The following is an 18,238-nucleotide window of genomic DNA, read 5'->3' as shown; positions in this document are numbered from 1 at the left end:
TTGTTGTCGTGTCAGTTTTCCTTCTTTGCCTGGTATGTATGCTCCTGTTTTTGCATTTAAGGTAAACTCGTGGCTGTCGTCTTTGTTTTCCGTCTTGTGTACGTGAGCTCCTCACCTCCTCACCTACTCCCCTCTCGTTCCTTGTGTGCGTGCGCTCCTCACCCCCTCGTTGCTTGTGTATTTGAGCTCCTAACCCCCCCCTCGTTGCTTGTGTACCTTTAAGATCTAAAACCAATGCAACCCCTGTCTCACAAGTTTATTGAACATAAACGCCATCCGCCCTAGTTACATCTGATTACCTAGTTCATGCTCGTTGTAAATTTTATCTATTTTTATGAGGATGTGCATTGAACAACAATACTGATCATGGAGCATCAAGTATATTAGTTTAATCAGATGTACGGGTGCTTGTTCTTTGCTGTGGTTGATTTCAATCATCTTCAGGGGATCTATGTCGCACAGCAGTCTTCATGTTTGATGCTGCTTTGCTGTGCTGCAGAAATACAATTTATGACACACTGGTCACCATAGCAACGAGCTCAGTCTGGCAGCTAAGTTAATTGCCTGTGAATGGCATACTCTGTAAACTGAAGAGGGCCTTGGATTTTGGTAATTATTCTTTCGGTGCCTCGTGGTAATAGAAATCAGAGAAGCAGCCATGCTCAGCATGGGGTTGGCTGCATTCAGGAGTCTGGCTGCAGGCCCTGCAGCCAACCCGCGCCACGCATTGTCAGTGGCCTTGCGCACTGAGGGGGGGATTGAATTAGCGTATGCTAATTAAATATTACTTTACATTAAACAGATCCTTTGAAATCAGTGGAAAAAACAAATGTTAAAGTAATGTTATACCTAGGTGAAACTTTCCGTTATAAACTCTAAAAACAACTGAAATTCACCAGTTCTTGTTAGTTATCTCAAGTTACTATAACTTGTGCCCTAAGGTAACTAAAGATTGCACGTTCTCCATGCACTGCTATTACCCTACATGTTACATCATCCAAGACCCCTTCTTTGAGGTCATTGATAATATCACTGTACATGGCGGAGCATGAGTAATAGTTACCTTAGGGCACAAGTTATAGTTACTTGAGATAACGAACTATAACTGATGAATTTCAGTGGTTTTTATAGTTTACAACTGAACATGTCGATGAACTATAAAATTACTTTAATCTTTGTTTTTTCAGTGAATATGAATGAATATGTATATATATATATATATCAGCAAACTTCTTCACAACCTTCACCTTGGCGAAATGAAGAGACGGACCCCACGGCTTCAGTCAAGGCAATGATTTTATTCTTGCAACCTTTCAAGGATGACGCGTTTCAAGCATCAAAGTGCTCTTGATCACACCAGATATATATAATATAACATTTTATTTGGTCATTTTGTGTTCTGAAACACTAATATTACAGGTTACTGCGGATTTCTATTATGTTATGGTTTTCCCTAATTTTCAGATGGGTCACTGTTCACTCAAATTGCTGCCTTTTTCCTTGTCTCTTCTCCTATAGTGTCTGTGCTTGCTGGAGTGTCTGGGGATCCCTTGGGTGCAAGCGGCCGGTGAAGCTGAAGCCATGTGTGCTTACCTAAATGCCTGTGGCTATGTTGATGGATGCATCACTAATGACGGGGACGTCTTCCTCTATGGTGCCTGTACAGTGTACAGGAATTTCACAATGAATGTTAAGGTGAGGTGGGTTCCACTAAATCTCAAGGTGTCTATCAGCAACTGATTGATTTAACCCCTTCGCTGCGGCGGCTATTCCGCCGCAGCGCTAAGGGGGTGGGGCACCCGCGCGGCGGCTCCATACTAGTGACGGAACCGCTCCGTCACGGCTCGCGGGTGAGCTGTGCTGGTGACGGAACGGTTCCGTCACGGCCCCGCCCGTTCTTTAGAACGTTAGCGCAGGCGCGGAATTCACGCCGCGCAGGCGTGGCGGCAGGGCCGTGACGGAACAGTTCCGTCACCCGCACAGCCCACCCGTGGCTCGTGACGGAACGGTTCCGTCACGAGCATGGAAGAGGCTAAATGTGTAAATTGTGTTAAACATTTCAGCTCCATGGAACCTTTTGAACTGTGTGTGCAAGGTATTTTGAAGGAAATGAGCTTAATTACAAACTTCAAATGCATGTGGCAAAGATCCAAGCACACAGGATTTGAAAACCATTAAAACTGTTTTTTTTCTTCTAATTGAGGCCTCCTTTGAGCATTCAATAATCACAGACAATGGAGAAATGCAGACATTAAAATTACCCGGCGTTTGCAGTGCTGTTCTCCTTTGTTCTGTTACTAGAATCAGTTTCAGTCCTGGAGAGATAGAAGTTAATAGCTGGGGACAGAAAACAATTTTGAAATTGTGTTTATTGATGTGACTTAGTTTAGATAGTTTAGGTGCTCAGAAATGTGATGAAGAGAAGTGCCGCTACAGGCCTATGTCTACAGAAATAGACTTGTTCTAACTAATAGACCAAACAAGTGGAGTAAAGTTGCAAATTGAAGAAACAAGGCAAAGTGACATGCTGTGATATATCTGGTCCAAACAGCAATCTAATGATCAAAGGACCAAACGACATAGGGCTGACATAACAATGCATGACGATAAAAAATGTGCAGAGAATAGTGACGGTCATTGCATTGTTTTAAAAATAGCCATTATGTTTCTAGCAATTGTATTTAAATTTCATCGTGCAATGAGATGAAATGTTTTGCGGATGATCTCAAAGAGGGCTTAATAGTACGGTGCTAGGGGGTACTATGCAATCTGGTGCTGTGCGAGGGGAAAAATGTATCCTTCCCTTTTATTGCATAGAGTCTCCTAAACTGACAATAACTCCTCATCTGTACAGGCCCAGATGGTGAAGGAAAGATGATTGTGTGTTGTAGTATTCTCGCTGATAGGCATTAATATACTTCAAGTTCAGGAATTTGTATAGCGCACTACTCACCCAGAGGGTCTCAAGGTGCTTGAGGGAGGGTGGGTGCCTTACTTATCGAAAATCCAGGTTTTCAGCTGCTTTCTGTAGGAGAGGTGGTTCTGTGTGAAGCGGAGGTGAGTGGGGAGAGAATTCCAGGTCTTGGCCGCCAAGTAGGAGAAGGATCTTTCTCCCATGGTGGATCTATGGATGCGCGGAATTGTGGCGAGGGCTTGATTGGATGATCGTAGATGGCGGGTGGGTGTGTAGAAGTAAAGTCGAGTGTTGAGGCAATCGGGTCCTAGGTCGTGGAGGGCCTTGTGTGCGTGGGTGAGGAGACGGAACGTTATTCTCTTGTTGACGGGGAGCCAGTGGAGGTCTTTCAGGTGACCGGAAATGTGAGCTTGATGGGGGATGTCCAGTATGAGTGTGGCTGAGGCGTTTTGGATGCTTTGGAGTTTTTTCTGTAGTTTGGCTTTGGTTCCGGCGTAAAGGGTATTCCCATAGTCCAGTCGGCTAGTGACCAGTGCGTGGGTATCTGTCTTTCTTGTTTCGGTGGGGATCCAACGGAAGATCTTTTTGAGCATGCGTAGGATGTTGAAGCATGAAGATGAGACGGCGTTGACTTGTCTGGTCATCGAGAGGGAGGAGTCCAGGATGAAGCCCAGGTTACGTGCGTGATCTGTGGGTATGGGTGCTGTACCCAGGGCCGGTGGCCACCATGAGTCGTCCCAGGCAGAAGGGGATGATCCTAAGATGAGGACTTCCGTTTTGTCCGAGTTTAGTTTTAAGCGGCTGTTCTTCATCCATTCGGCTACTTCTTTCATTCCTTCGTGTAGATTGGTTTTGGCGGTGTTAGGGTCTTTGGTGAGGGAGAGGATCAGCTGGGTGTCGTCTGCGTAGGAGATGATGTTGAGGTTGTGTTGGCGTGCGATGGATGCGAGGGGACTCATGTATACGTTGAAGAGGGTGGGACTGAGTGATGATCCTTGTGGTACGCCGCAGATGACTTTGGTGGCCTCTGATTTGAAAGGGGGGAAGCGGACTCTCTGGGTTCTTCCAGCGTGGAACGAGATGATCCAGTCCAAAGCTTTTCCTTGTATTCCGACGTTGCTGAGGCGTTGTATGAGGGTGCTATGACAGACTGTGTCGAAGGCGGCGGAGAGGTCCAGTAGGATGAGGGCAACTGTCTCTCCGTTGTCCAGTAGCGTACGGATGTCGTCTGTAGCTGCGATGAGGGCGGTTTCGGTGCTGTGTTTGGCTCGGAATCCCACCTGCAAGCGGGGGCCCCAGACACTTCTTTCTAGAAGGTAGTATTGCAAACTCTTCAGTTGGAGGTGGGCTCTTCAATGTTCTCATACAAATTAGGAGTCCCCTTCAGTTTACAACATGCCAGCTTTTACTGAATTTGTTTTCTGTCTTGAAATAATCCATCTAAACTGTAGAGAAGGCTACAATGCTAACCTCAGCTGAAATGAAAAAAAAAACAGTACACCTTTAGAACTTGACTGAGGGGACCAAAAAGAGAAAGAATGCTTGTCAGTTCAGTTCAAAACAAACTTCCGCCTGTGACTAGATGGCCTTGAACAGAATAATAGGTGGTCATCAAGAGCTCTTTATGAAGGTCCGAGCATAAGGGTGGTAAATATGCCACCTTTATCCTTTGTGCACGTGACTATCTACATGTCCTTTTTCTCTTGGTTCAAACCACAAAACAAAAGTTGCCCATTGATTTGGGGATCAGGGTCGGAGAGAATTATCTTCAACTCTTCCCTATTAAAGCAGTTTGTGGCCACCACACTGATCTCTGGCATCTTCAATCCTTTACTGTTTGTGTTAACCATCGCCTAGCATCCAGGGAAATTTTCCTGGGCCTGTCTGGTTCGGTTATGCCAAAATCCTTAATTTGTTTATACCTGCCAGACCTGAACCTGTAAAAGTGGGGAAAGGAGATGATAATTATAAAATACACTTTCTTCTGATCTAATTGGAGGACGATTTCCAACTTTTAAGAAAGCTGGCAGTCTGGTTGATTCTTGCTGCCCGAAAGCCTATGTGGAAGTCCTCATTAGGAATAAGCACTTGGAAGTCAGAATACCTTGCAGCCCACAATAATGTCCACAAGTGATTGGGGTCAAGAAAGCTGCAGAGATGCTTTCCAGACCTGTAGTGTAGCATGCTTGTCCCACCCTTGAATTCCTGGTACCCCCAGGGAATGTGATCTGCCTCTTTGAGGTGACAATGATTTTTCTCTTAACCTTACATTCTCACATTGTGTCCTATTGGCTGCGGCCAATCGAGTGGAGTCTGTAACCATTTAAACTATTTAGCCCATACTGTCTTATTTGAACTTGCTTTTCAATCCTGTTTGTAAATCCTATACCCAAATTGGAAGTTAATAAGCATTTGGAACATAGTTTCCTGTCTTCACCCACTCACTGAATTTTGGTTGAAGTGGGCCCATTTTAAGATATGTCCTTCAAGTTTGATACCCCCGGGGAAATTGAGCACCTTTCCCTGCTCATTGATCGATTGAGATAAACATTTGATCCTAAATTGGACCCTTTACCCCCAGCATTGGTCTTTGGTTATCGTATTAACCAGACTTTACAGTTGCTAAGAGCTAGCCTTTGCCACACTGAACTCTTTTTGTCCTCAGTCGGACCCCATTTCAAGGTTTCGGTGGTCAATTTTAAAGTGTATAATTTTGGAAGACTGTTTTCGCTTGGTACTCATACGTGTGGTCTACAGCCCCTTTAATAGCTACATTCTGCACCAGTAGATTCAGAGCTATGAGCATGAAAATACTAAACCCAGGCAAAGAACGAAAAATGTTCATCAGAAAACGTTTGGTTGAACTAATAGCCTTCTTTGAGTTTGATTAAAATAATAGCAGTGAAAATTATATTGATTTTTCTGGCTGTGGATTTTATCTACTTTTACTTATTACAAGCCCTCCGCTCTTGTTTCACAATCTCTTTTAAACAGTACAGATGTGCGCTTGGTTCTAGTTCTGTGCAGTAGGAGCTCATGTTGCGGTGGGAGGTAGTCTGGCTTACATGTGTTTTTCCAGACGTTTTGAGATCTCCTTGGTCCTATCTTACACTGCAATTAATATTGTACATTTCTAGATTGAATAGCAGATAAAATGCTTATTGTTAAATAATCCAAATGTCCTTTTCTTTCAGGACCCACACGCAGATTGCTACACTATGGCATCAATTAAAGAGAGATTAGGCCTGGATCGAGATGCTCTCGTTGGAATCGCAATTCTTCTTGGCTGTGATTATCTTCCAAAAGTATGTCATTTTTAGTCTTTACATTTGTTTGTGTAGTGTATTCTGGTTATAATAATGGGTTGAAATGCCACTTAATTGATATGTGCTCATCTTGAGAAGTGCATCCTGTGTATCTGTGTGTACTGCACTAGGCTAGCTGAAGTGGATACCAAGCAAACAGGCCAGTGTCAAGGCCCGGGGTGTTAAATGAGGAATGCATGAGTTTTTTATTATATACTCTCCCTAGAGCTCCTTGCGCTCTGCCAATCTAAATTTGCTATTTATTCCTAAAGTGCACAAAAGTAGAGCAGGAGGTAGATCTATCTCCTTTCTTCCCCTAGACTGTGGAACTCTCTACTTGATTAGTAGAGGCGGAGCCCCGACGGTCACGAGACCTAGAGCCCGTCCACTACTTGAAGCAGATGACAGGCAACCCGTGCTGCAGACGCGCGCAGCGGGCGCACAGCTGGCGCGCCAAAGGCAAGCCCGTCTGTGCTCGAACGGGACCAGGGACCATGACCCCTGGCCAATTGGCCCTACACAGAGCTGTGCTCTCATTAGAACAGATCTTGGCGCTCCTTCCCCCCGTTTTAAAAGGATGTCAAATACTTTCAGCCGAGCATACAAACCATCCTCTAACTGTAATTTCTCCCTTTCAAATCATCAGCCTTATCCCCCTATTACTAATGGCTACACTGCGCAAACTCCTCACACGGCTCCCCTTACTGAGAACTTTTTGTTTCTCAGTCTAAACTGTCACTCACTCCCTAAACACAAACAAGACATTTTTAACCTCCTCTGTGAGGAACAGCCAGATGCTCTTTTCCTTACTGAGACTTGGCTTCATGAGAGCGCTGGACCTGACATAGCTGCAGCTCTTCCATCCAACTATGCCATCACTCGCAAAGACAGAGCACTGAAAACAGGAGGAGGCATAGCTATTATTTTCAAAAAACATCTGCAATGCAGATTTGATTCTCTGGACATCCCTAACTGTGAAGCCGCCCTCTTTAAATTAGCACATAACCCAAACTTCAAGCTCTCTGGCTTGCTTGTTTACCGCCCTGCCGGGAACCCGACACCATTGGCCACTTCTTTCCCTAGCTACATCACCTCTTTACACTTGAGCTCCAAAAACCTTTCTTTTTCAGGTGACCTAAATTTACATTTAATTGACCTTTCCAATGCAACATGTAACAACTTCATTGCTGATTTAGCTGCTCTAAACATCAACTTACTAAACTCTGGACATACACTTAAAGCAGGGCATCTGTTGGACCCAATTTTCTCCAGTCTCTCTGAAATTAATTGCAATCCTGCAATTCCCATTTGCTGGTCGGACCACTTTTTCTTTCTAAATGTAGTCTCACCCTGCCAACCTCCTCCACTCCTTCTTTTTCTCCTTTGATGACCCCGAAAAGGAACTGGAAAAAACTTGATCTAATAACCTTAAATACCGCTTTATGTTCTGATGTCCCTTCTGCTGACCAACAAGATGACGCTCTTGCTATTAATACACATAACTGGCTTTCCAAAGCCATAGATTTATGTCTTCCTCTCTCTTATAAAAAAACTTAATAATCATCGTCCCCCAGCACCAGGGTTTAAGAACTCCCTTAAAGCAGAAAAATCGAAATGTAAAGCCTTAGAGCGGAAATGGCGGGAAAACTATGCACTTGAATTTAAACTCATCTATATCAAGGCAAGAAATAATTACGACAATTTATGCAATATGGCTAAGGCTACATTTATTTCTAAAACCAATACTGAAGCCACCAATCGCTCTAAAACTCTTTTCGGTTGGTGAGAGAATTGGCGGGTTCTAAAACAATTGCAAACCCTCTGCCTTTAAATGATCTTTAGTGTGACACTCTTGCTCAATTCTTCACAGAAAAAATGAATCTGGAAATGTCTAATTCAAATTTAGGCAGACCTACACAGGCCCAATCTGCAACCTCAACCTAAATCTCACACCACCTGACATCACCACTACCTCACACTATGAAGTCACCTTGAAGTCCCCTGCTCCTACAGCATACCTAGACTGTTGGCTACTTTTAAATATTGATGATCTCAAAATTATCTTAGACAAAGTAAAATCTGGCTCGCCCAAAGATCCCCTCCCAATCACCATTATGAAACAACTAGATGCCCCCCATTTGCAGGTGATTTTTAATACTCTGAATGCTTCACTGCTAGAATCCACGGTACTGGAAACATGCAATGGTGACCCATCTCCTAAAAAAAACAACGGCCGACCCTGAAGTTCTTGCCAATTACAGACTAATTTCTCTCCTGCCAGCCTTTTCAAAAATACTTGAAAGACATGTCTATTCTCTTCTTTCACAGTTTACCGAATCTAACAATACTCTCCTCCCATCTCAATCCGGTTTTCGTGCTGGTTTCTCCACTGAGACAGCTCTACTAGGAGTCACCGAGAGGCTACGTCACTATCTTGACGCAGGCAGACAGTCGCACTTATTTTGTTGGACCTCAGTGCGGCTTTTGATACGATCTCTCATCAATTGCTAATTCACACTCTGCTCTGGACTGGATTATCTCCTTTTTGGACAACCGTACATTTCAAATCGTCTCAGCCACAGCTTGCTCCAAAATTTACGCTTCACCTCATGGGGTGCCCCAGGGCTCGATCCTTAGCCAACTGCTCTTCAACCTGTACGTCAGACCTTTGGCGGACATTGCGGATCAGGCCGGTTTAACTCTCTTCACTTATGCTGAAGATTCTCAGATTATTTTTTCCCTCTCGAATTCCGACCCCCTTGCACTCTCCTGTCTTAAACAAGGCATTAGTAGCATTGCTAATTGGATGACCCAAAATCACCTGAAGCTGAATGGTGAGAAGACTGAGGTTCTGATCCTGGGTAAGCAGAAAGACCTTTGAAGCCCTTCTCACTGGCCGGTTGAGATGGGCAACCTCCCCAAGCCAACTGCCATGTTCGGAATCTGGGCGTCATCATTGACGACTCGCTGTCTATGCACCAGCAAACCGTTAAGGTTACAGCATTATGCTTTACCATCTTAAAATGGCTCAGGAAAATTTTATGGATGCTGCCTGTCACCACTCAAAAATCCGAGGTCCACGCCCTCATTACATCGCGGCTCGATTACAGCAACATTCTTTACCTGGGCTCAAACAAGGCCGTGATCCGCAGACTTCAGCTTGTTCAAAATTCTGCAGCTAGACTCCTCTGCTGAATCCCGAGGGCTTCCCCTATTTCTGGACACTTATGGGATTTACATTGGCTCAGGGTGGAGAACCGTATCAAGTTCAAAGCCCTGAGCTATATGTTCAAAATCAAGGCAGGCACTGCCCCTCAATACCTCCAAGCACATGTGCGTCCCCATGTTCCTTCCCGCCACTTACGGTCTAAAACCATAGGCAATTTTGTTGTACCCAGGGTCATACTCACCAGAATGGGGGGTGGGGGGGGGGGGGGGATCTTTTTCCTACCTAGGCCCTTCCCTCTGGAATACTCTGCCCTCTAACATCCGCAATGTAACTGACTATGCTCACTTTCGCAGAGCTCTTAAGACCTGGCTTTTTGATCAATTACTCCATCTGACTGCCCCACGATTTTTGCTCCCTGTCCGCCATGGCGCCGGGAAACCCTTTTTGGGTAGCTGAGTGCCCTACAAATCCAATAAATAAAATAAAATCTCAATTTTTAAAGCGCACTTACAGACTTTTCTCTTCCGTAAGATGTTTTGCTTTCCATCATAGCCCAGCGCCAGGACGCTTTGTTCGAAGGTGCTGCTGTACTCTATAAATTTAATTTAGTTTACCTTTTTTTCATATTTGGCATTAGCAGCACGGAAGACACTTTACCTATTTTTAGGTGCAATATTTTGCCGTCTCTTGGGAAATTGTGTAACATGATGTTTTTGAATTTTGGATGTTTACTTGTGACAGTTGGATCTATTGCTCGGGGTAATTCTTATGTACTTTGAGCATAAAATAGTATTTTGGTCATTTTATTTTTCTGTATGTATGTATTTTGAGATTTTGTTTGTGGGACATCTTCGGAGTTGCGTAGCATAAATAAAAATACGTATTCATTCATTCATACATTCATGAGATCTTGTCTTCATACAGCTGCAGTGGCAGGGTTCTTTCTCCATTCTTCATAACGGGCAATAATATCCTTCATATCATATTTGAAAGTAACTGATGCACCGAGAACACCACAGTGGCAGTGCCTAGTAATCTTTTCTGTATGCCACTTAAATAGTTACTTAAGTGACGAGGCTTCTGATATCCTAACTTTATGTTTTTTCGAAGGGCATTCCGGGAGTTGGGAAAGATCATGTTTTGAAGCTAATTCAGATGTTGAACGGGCAGAGTATATTGCAGAGGTAAATATACGAGCCAGCTTTACATTTTTGATCTGATCAGTTTGATTACATGAAATAAACAGCATGGGTTTCTTTAATGTACAAGTGGCAGATTTTCAACTTAGAGTTAACTCCATATGCTAACTCGCCACCTATTTACACATTTGTACTCATACACTGATGGTCTGTAAATATAGTCTTGCAGTTTGTTTTTCTAAAGATTTCAGCATTTTTTGCTTCATGGTGTTCACTTGCTTGTATGTTGTCTCTTTCATTTTCTTTAGCTTCTCTTTATGTGGACTTAGGCACTTCCCTTCTTGCATTCTTGCTCTGTCACAGCTGCATTCAAGTGATGCATGCACTAAAACCTCTCACTTGCACTCACAGACAAGCTAACGGTATGGCAGTGGGAGGCTCTTGAATCTCCCTTTTCAAGTTACACTAACTAGAAGTTCAACAACAGATCTTACGCTTCTGCCTTATCGAGCTAGTCATTACTTACCATACATGTAATTACTTACCTTTAAATTTAAATGCATGCAGCACATAAATACATAAGGTAAAATCCATTGCATACGAGATTCAAAAGTGCAGAAACACGAGTATATTTAAAATTAAATATTGATCAGATATCCACATCTTCTCTAAATAATTCCCAACAGGCCAAAATTAAAGGAATAAAGTGAAGTACCCGATGCAATAAGTTATTCCTTATATTGCTATATATGAATGTTATTCTTTTAGGTTTGATCATTGGGCTGAACAGTTTGAACATGGCAGAAATTCAGCTAAGGCTTTGAAGAAAGTTGCACATTGTTCCACATGCTGTCATCCAGGTATGTGCAATTATTACCAGAAGGAACAATATGCAACACATTGTTATTATTTGTTCTTTTTGTCTATTAAGGTATCTACCTTAATATAATTCCTGGGCATTGCTATGTTGAAAGCGTTTTTTCATGTGTGGGTACCTGCCTAGAATCCCACCCATAATCGCGTCTGGACCTTTTTAATCGCCATTCCATATTACTGTACAGTCGAGGAAATAGGCACGGCTTGAAAGTCAGCATATATTTTGCTATAATATTTCTGTGGGTACTATCTGGTATGTATTACTAGACCAAAAGTCGAAAGAGTCTGGTTTACAAAGAGGATCTTTCGCTCAACAATTTATTTTTAATCCTCCTTAGTGTTCATGTCCAGAGATAACAAGCACTGGCGTTGCCAATAGGTCTCGCATTAGGAAAGTTTGAGCTATTGGTCTTATAAATGACAATTTTTTGTATTTAAGTGTTGGTTTAGAAAATCGCTAAATTAATAGCTTTGTCATTTACAATGCCAATAGCTATAACTTTCGCAAATGTGACACCTATATCATTTGTAATGCAACATGTTTTGTATTTACGTGACTTAGATGTATTGATATTACAAATTACAATGGCTTTTAATTTTTTGAAATAATTAATACTTAAACAATCGTGATTTTAATTTATAATGGCAATAGCTTAAACTTTTGTAAATAACTTTTGTGAAGATTATGTTCAGTGTATTTTATTGTGACGAAAATGCAAGAACAGAAGTGAAATATTAACATCTTTTTGTGACATTTGTAATAAAGCTTGAAACATTGAGAGAACATGTTTGAACCAGTTGTTGAATGGTTGCGCAGATTGATGCTGGGTTGGCGCTGAGTGGTGCTGTGGTGGTGCTGAGTGGTGCTGAGTGGTGCTGTGGTGGTGCTGAGTGATGCTGCTGAGTGGTGCTGTGGTCGTGCTGAGTGGTGCTGTGGTGGTGCTGAGGGGTGCTGTGGTGGTGCTGAGTGGTGCTGTGGTGGTGCTGAGTGATGCTGGGATGGTGCTGAGTGATGCTGGGGTGGTGCTGAGTGATGCTGGGGTGGTGCTGAGTGATGCTGGGGTGGTGCTGAGTGATGCTGGGGTGGTGCTGAGTGGTGCTGAGTGATAATGTGGTGGTGTTGAGTGATGCTGTGGTGGTGCTGAGTGGTGCTGTGGTGGTGCTGAGTGGTGATGTTGTGGTGCTGAGTGATGCTGTGGTCTGCACTTGCAAAAGTGGCCCTCACACTCCTATCATAATATATTGCTAAACGCAGTGCCCCGTGAGATCGCAGTGCGCCCTCCACAGGTCAGCGCCCAGTCGCACTGCCCTAATGCTGGCCCTGATGGGGGCTAATATCCTTTATTGCATTAGGGTGAGAGACCTCCGAAGTGATTCAGGTGACATGTCATTGCTTTACAAAGAAGAAAGAAGACGACAGGAGGGAGGAGGAGAAAGAAGCAAGGGACGGAAAGGATGGACAGGAAAGAACGGAAAGGAAGGAAGGAAAAGAAGAGAAGGGAGGGTAGGAAAGGAAGGGAAGGGAGGAAAGGAAGGGAAGGGAGGGAACGAAGGAAAGGGAGAGAGGAAAGGGAAGGAAGGGAATGGAGGAAGGGAAGAAAAGGAAGGAATTGTGGAGAACGGTCATTAAGGGTATGAGGAATGTCCCAGATGGTGTGTGGCGAAGACGCCTGCATCCTCAAACAGCACAAAGTTCTCGGGCGGCTGACTGAAAACAAGACCCTCCCGAAAGCCTAATGAGCTGTGAGTCAGGCTGCAGGTTGCAACGAGCCTCAATTCCGGCAGGCGGTGAGTCGGCGAACGCTGCACTCTCCGCGACGCCGAGGAGCAGAGGCTGTTAAATAACACTTTATTTTACATAAACACGGCTTCTCTGCTCGCAGCTCTGCAGATGATGTGCTGCGAAGTCGGCTTTTTTTCTCATTATTATTGCGCGCATTAGTCATATGCTGGGCTAGGAGCCAGCGGCGTAATGACAGCGGCTTTGATAAACGATCGGCACGGCAGCAAGTAAATGTGTGTGCCGACAGTGCCGGGGAGGCCCCTGGCGGGCTGCGCCGCGAGGCGCGAGAAAGGAAGCCTGTCTGTGGTGCATTTAATGAGGGGAGGCGGCAGTGGATAGCATTCATCCGCATCCAGTGAAAGGCCGAGCACCGCGAATTCCGCATTTGCTCGTGTGAATGCCGGTGTTCCCTCATCTCAATGCCGGTTACCTAACATCCCCGCGTTCCCCTTAGATTAGTTGGAGCCACGTCGCTGTTGTGGTGGGTTACAGGCTTTACGTTCTCGCCGAAAACCAGGAAAACAATAAAACGAGTCATTTTTGGTTACACGTTACTTTTTCAACAAGATGGCGGATGCCAAAGATCGAGCTGTAAATAAAAAAAAATGAAATGTGCATGAAAGTGTGTTTTTTTTAAAGGGGTGACCCAGCAGTCAATTGCAGCTGTCAGGCCTTTTGATTAAAAATAAGAAAATATAAAACTGATTCTCTGAGAAGGAGAAGGGAACAATGGTGGAGTGAGCAGAGGTTGAAGGGTAAGTAAATGCTGCAGAGCAGTGAAAGAAATGGTGATCAGGATGGGGATGTACTGGAAGAGATGGGGGCAAATGGGGAGCTTCTCTGCTCGCAGCTCTGCAGATGATGTGCTGCGAAGTCGGCTTTTTTCTCATTATTATTGCGCGCATTAGTCATATGCTGGACTAGGCACCAGCGGCGTAATGACAGCGGCTTTGATAAACGATCAGCACGGCAGCAAGTAAATGTGTGTGCCGACAGTGCCGGGGAGGCCCCTGGCGGGCTGCGCCGCGAGGCGTGAGGAAGGAAGCCTGTCTGTGGTGCGTTTAACGAGGGGAGGTGGCAGTGGGTAGCATTCATCCGCATCCAGTGAAAGGCCGAGCACCGCAAATTCCGCATTTGCTCGTGTGAATGCCGGTGTTCCCTCATCTCAATGCCGGTTACCTAACATCCCCGTGTTCCCCTTAGATTAGTTGGAGCCACGTCGCTGTTGTGGTGGGTTACAGGCTTTACGTTCTCGCCGAAAACCAGGAAAACAATAAAACGAGTCATTTTTGGTTACACGTTGCTTTTTCAACAAGATGGCGGATGCCAAAAATCGAGCTGTAAATAAAAAAATTTGCATGAAAGTGTGTTTTTTAAAGGGGTGACCCAGCAGTCAATTGCAGCTGTCAGGCCTTTTGATTAAAAATAAGAAAATATAAAACTGATTCTCTGAGAAGGAGGAGGGAACAATGGTGGTGCGAGCAGAGGTTGAAGGGTAAGTAAATGCTGCAGAGCAGTGAAAGAAATGGTGAACAGGATCAGGATGGGGATGTACTGGAAGAGATGGGGGCAAATGGGGAGAGTAAACAAGCGATGCGTGCTCTGTGCTGGGGGAGGGCCATTAGCCTGTAAGAACTCGCGGCAAGATCAAAGGAAGGGTGGGAGGGACATTGGGGAACAGATGGCCGTGAATGTTTATGGCCCAAAAGCGCGTGCCTGTGGCCACGTGAACTCGCGGAAAACCGCACGAAAAAAACCTGTGGTTTCACAAGTATTTTGAGCACTTGAATTCTCGCCATTTCCCATTCCTTCGGAATGGAAAAGGCGAGACCTAAAAATGGATCTTTCCAGAACGCTGAGAGTTTGAAAAGATCTCAGTGCATGTAGATCAGTATGAAAAAGCAGTGACAAGGGGTGCCTGGAATGACATTAATGCAAGAGTACTTTCAGAAGTACTACAGACTTGTTCAAATCACAGTTGCACAAGCAGAAGGGGCTTTTCTCTGCTGGTTCTTTCACAAGAGAACCTGATGAACATTGTGGAGTGAAGTTACTGATCATTAATGCACACTGATATCATTCATTTTAAAATTAGTTGATTCAATGAATCTGCTAGATAGAATCTTTTGAGGCTCTTTATTCAATGATGTCAGGACTTTTTCCAGTCAGTAAGAAACATTGAGAGTATATGAAAGGAGTTGCCTAGACTGGACACAAACTAGAGACAGCTTTGTATGTAGTAAAAAAAAAAGAAATCAAGGCAGCATTCACTCCCTGGAATTCCGTTTCCTGATTGTGAAGTACATCGTAATGGCTCTTGAATAATACCACCTTTCATCCCAGAGCAGTTTTGCACATTTGTGTGAATAGACTTGGAAGACGTATTTATTTTGCGCTTGAGTGCAAACTTTATCAGCATATGTAGATTCTCCTCCTGTGCCTAGGAATGAGTCAGCACATTTAATTATCTTATTATCTTCTCCCACTTTCTATCTAAACAGAATGCAAGATTTTGACGAACTTATTGCCAAAGGGGTGCAATATTTCAGGTGTAGGTCAAGCACAATTTAACTGAATTTGGAAAGCTGCTTTCATGTCCACTAGATTTTATAGACAGTGTAACAGTAGTTCTTCTCCGGAGTGGCAAAGTTGATTAACAAATACAGCACATTAACACTGTACTCAAAAGTGACAGAGGATTAAACTTTGCGAGCAGGACAGCAGTGACTTTCTTTATTTGTCAGGTAGGATTACGGGAACCAATTCTAGCACACGCCAAGCACTTGTGCTATCTCGCTCATGGAGCGACAACTCAATTTAGCAAGCTATTTTTTTCTTTTTTGAAATACTGTAATATGCGATAATCGCCTTTTGTAACCAGTGATTAATGTGCACCGAGCAACACTACCCCTGTAGCATTGTTCCAAAAGACATATAAGTTGCCTATGCTGATATTGCTGTTGTAATGCAAACTCCTTTGAGCAGTGCCTACTTGCTGCCCACATAGTCTCGTTGGGTTCCCTAATGTATTGCTGTTAAATATGGAGTCTTGCACCAACTAATCAAATAATAATAGTCTCAATATGGTTTTGTCATTTGGCTTACAAATAGACGGTCAAAATTAGCAACAAAAAATTCTCTAGCTGACATGTTGTGGGCTTTGGCCTACATATGTTCTTATAATATATTCTTATACCTACTTCATTATTTTCCCTACAGATCATATATTAAGGACACATTTTAAAAGACCTGATATTAGCATCTCTACCTTGGGAAATGTAACAAGGTTAATGAGTTAGACTGCCATAGGCCCTAAATAAAACTTTTGCTATCAAAACTCATAACAATTCAAATTAGTCTAGACTTCTCTTTTGGCTTACTAACCCTCACAAGCTTTAAGAATGTTTTTCTTGTATGACTATATTGTCTTATGATTTTATTTGGGATTTTGCTTTTTCCAGTATGCCATATACTTATTAAATTCTGTCAAGGACTCGCAATAGCGTGAGAAAACTCCTCAGGATCAGAGCGATGAACAATATGGTCCACCTCTTGATATCTCCAATTCTGAATACAAGGAAAGGCACAGAGTTTTAGAACGATCAAATGAGGAAAAGGGTATGAGGGAGGGAAGAGCAGAGAAAAGAAAAAAAACTGAAATGGAAATTAAACAAGATTAACAAATGAAAGAACACCTAACCTACTCTCATAAATTATCACTAAAGCGTATCCGATTTACTTGAAACTTAATAGAGGAATCATCTTTGCAACCTCTGCGTAATCTACACTGTTGTGATTACCAAGTGTTATATTCCCTGTCTGAACCAGTGGATACAAAAATAAATAAGCCTGCTAGCCCATACTTAATGATCCAAGACAATTTGTCAAGATAATCGCAAAATTTCCTCATACATACCCAAAGAACAACAGCAAAAAAGTTTATGTAAATTTCCGTAACTCTATTGGAAACGTTCCTCAACACATTGTAAAAGAAAAGTATTTCACGATCAATGCTGCCACCATTGATATAATATTCATTGGTTCATCGTCACCTAGTTCAGTCTTTTACTTGACTTTGTTAAGTAATTAATTCTCATTGCATGTGTTCCAGAAGTGAAAATATTCAAAGGGCCAGAAAAATAAAGCGAGCCCAGTTGCTTTTGAACACGCGTGACCTTTACTTCAACTCTGCAGTTCCAACGAATACAACTTTTTCCAGTTTTCTGATAAGGAATAAGTTTGAAGAAACTGAGGGAAATAAGAACACTGCTGCTGACTTAATTTATAAACCCAGGTTCACTTTGATCTGCGAGGTCAGTGCTTCTTTCACATGCTTCAAATACCATCTTCATCATGGTTTATACTTGTACGGTTTGAAGGCGCTAAGATGTTTGAATCCTGACAAATTCTGCTTTAATATGAATTTAAAGGTCCTTTTCACTGAAGCTTTCCTTGAGCACGAGCCTGGTCCATGATCACAATTTATTTTGTGCACTATGCTTCACAAAGAGGTGTTATATCTTGTGAAGAATTATGTATAGTTTTGTCAAACACATTCTCTTTTTAGCCCTGAAAAAGACCCATCTTGCAGGCAGTGAATGTACAGCTTAAGCCTAAACATCTTATTTCTTTCTGTGTTTGAGGTGACCCCGTTTACATTCCATTGCACACTTGGTATTATGCAAGTACCCAGAGGGATTCTTAAAATCGCTCACTAATTTCTCTGCCTAGAACAGTATCTTTTCTAGGTCTGAAGTGTACACTTTCAGCTTGTAGTTATGCAGTACTACTTTATTACTGTAGCCGTGGGACTGGGCTGGGAGCACATCCTCTTCCATTATGAAATGTTCTGCTAAAGGTTCAGTTACCAGATCAGATAGGATTAGTGACAGAGCACCGCTTTGTCTAGTTTCTATATGTGAGTTACAGGTGCAAGGTCCCTCTTACCTTAAACTCTGGCTTTGGGAGATCTATACAAAGACTGCACTGCTACAATGAAAATACCTGCAAAATTAGGATTCTGCATTTCCTGCCACATAAACAACCAATCGA

The 18,238-nt window shown here is 43.2% G+C and overlaps 1 protein-coding gene across 2 annotated transcripts in view; it reads left to right on the top strand.

Moving 5' to 3' along the window:
• The window catches only part of GEN1 (GEN1 structure-specific endonuclease), a 246,755-nt gene that overhangs the window by 34,923 nt on the left and 193,594 nt on the right, over nucleotides 1-18,238 (top strand). For both annotated transcript variants that reach the window (XM_086926301.1, XM_086926299.1), the window contains exons 4-7: nucleotides 1,519-1,695; nucleotides 6,109-6,219; nucleotides 10,499-10,572; nucleotides 11,296-11,387. In XM_086926301.1, the coding sequence (XP_086782427.1) occupies nucleotides 1,519-1,695; nucleotides 6,109-6,219; nucleotides 10,499-10,572; nucleotides 11,296-11,387 (454 nt within the window). The remainder of the gene's footprint in view (nucleotides 1-1,518; nucleotides 1,696-6,108; nucleotides 6,220-10,498; nucleotides 10,573-11,295; nucleotides 11,388-18,238) is intronic.

The sequence above is a fragment of the Lissotriton vulgaris genome, chromosome 6 (assembly GCF_964263255.1).
Source record: "Lissotriton vulgaris chromosome 6, aLisVul1.2, whole genome shotgun sequence".
Classification (NCBI taxonomy): domain Eukaryota; kingdom Metazoa; phylum Chordata; class Amphibia; order Caudata; family Salamandridae; genus Lissotriton; species Lissotriton vulgaris.
Note: the sequence above shows the minus strand (reverse complement) of the source record. Positions and strands in the feature narration are given on the sequence as shown.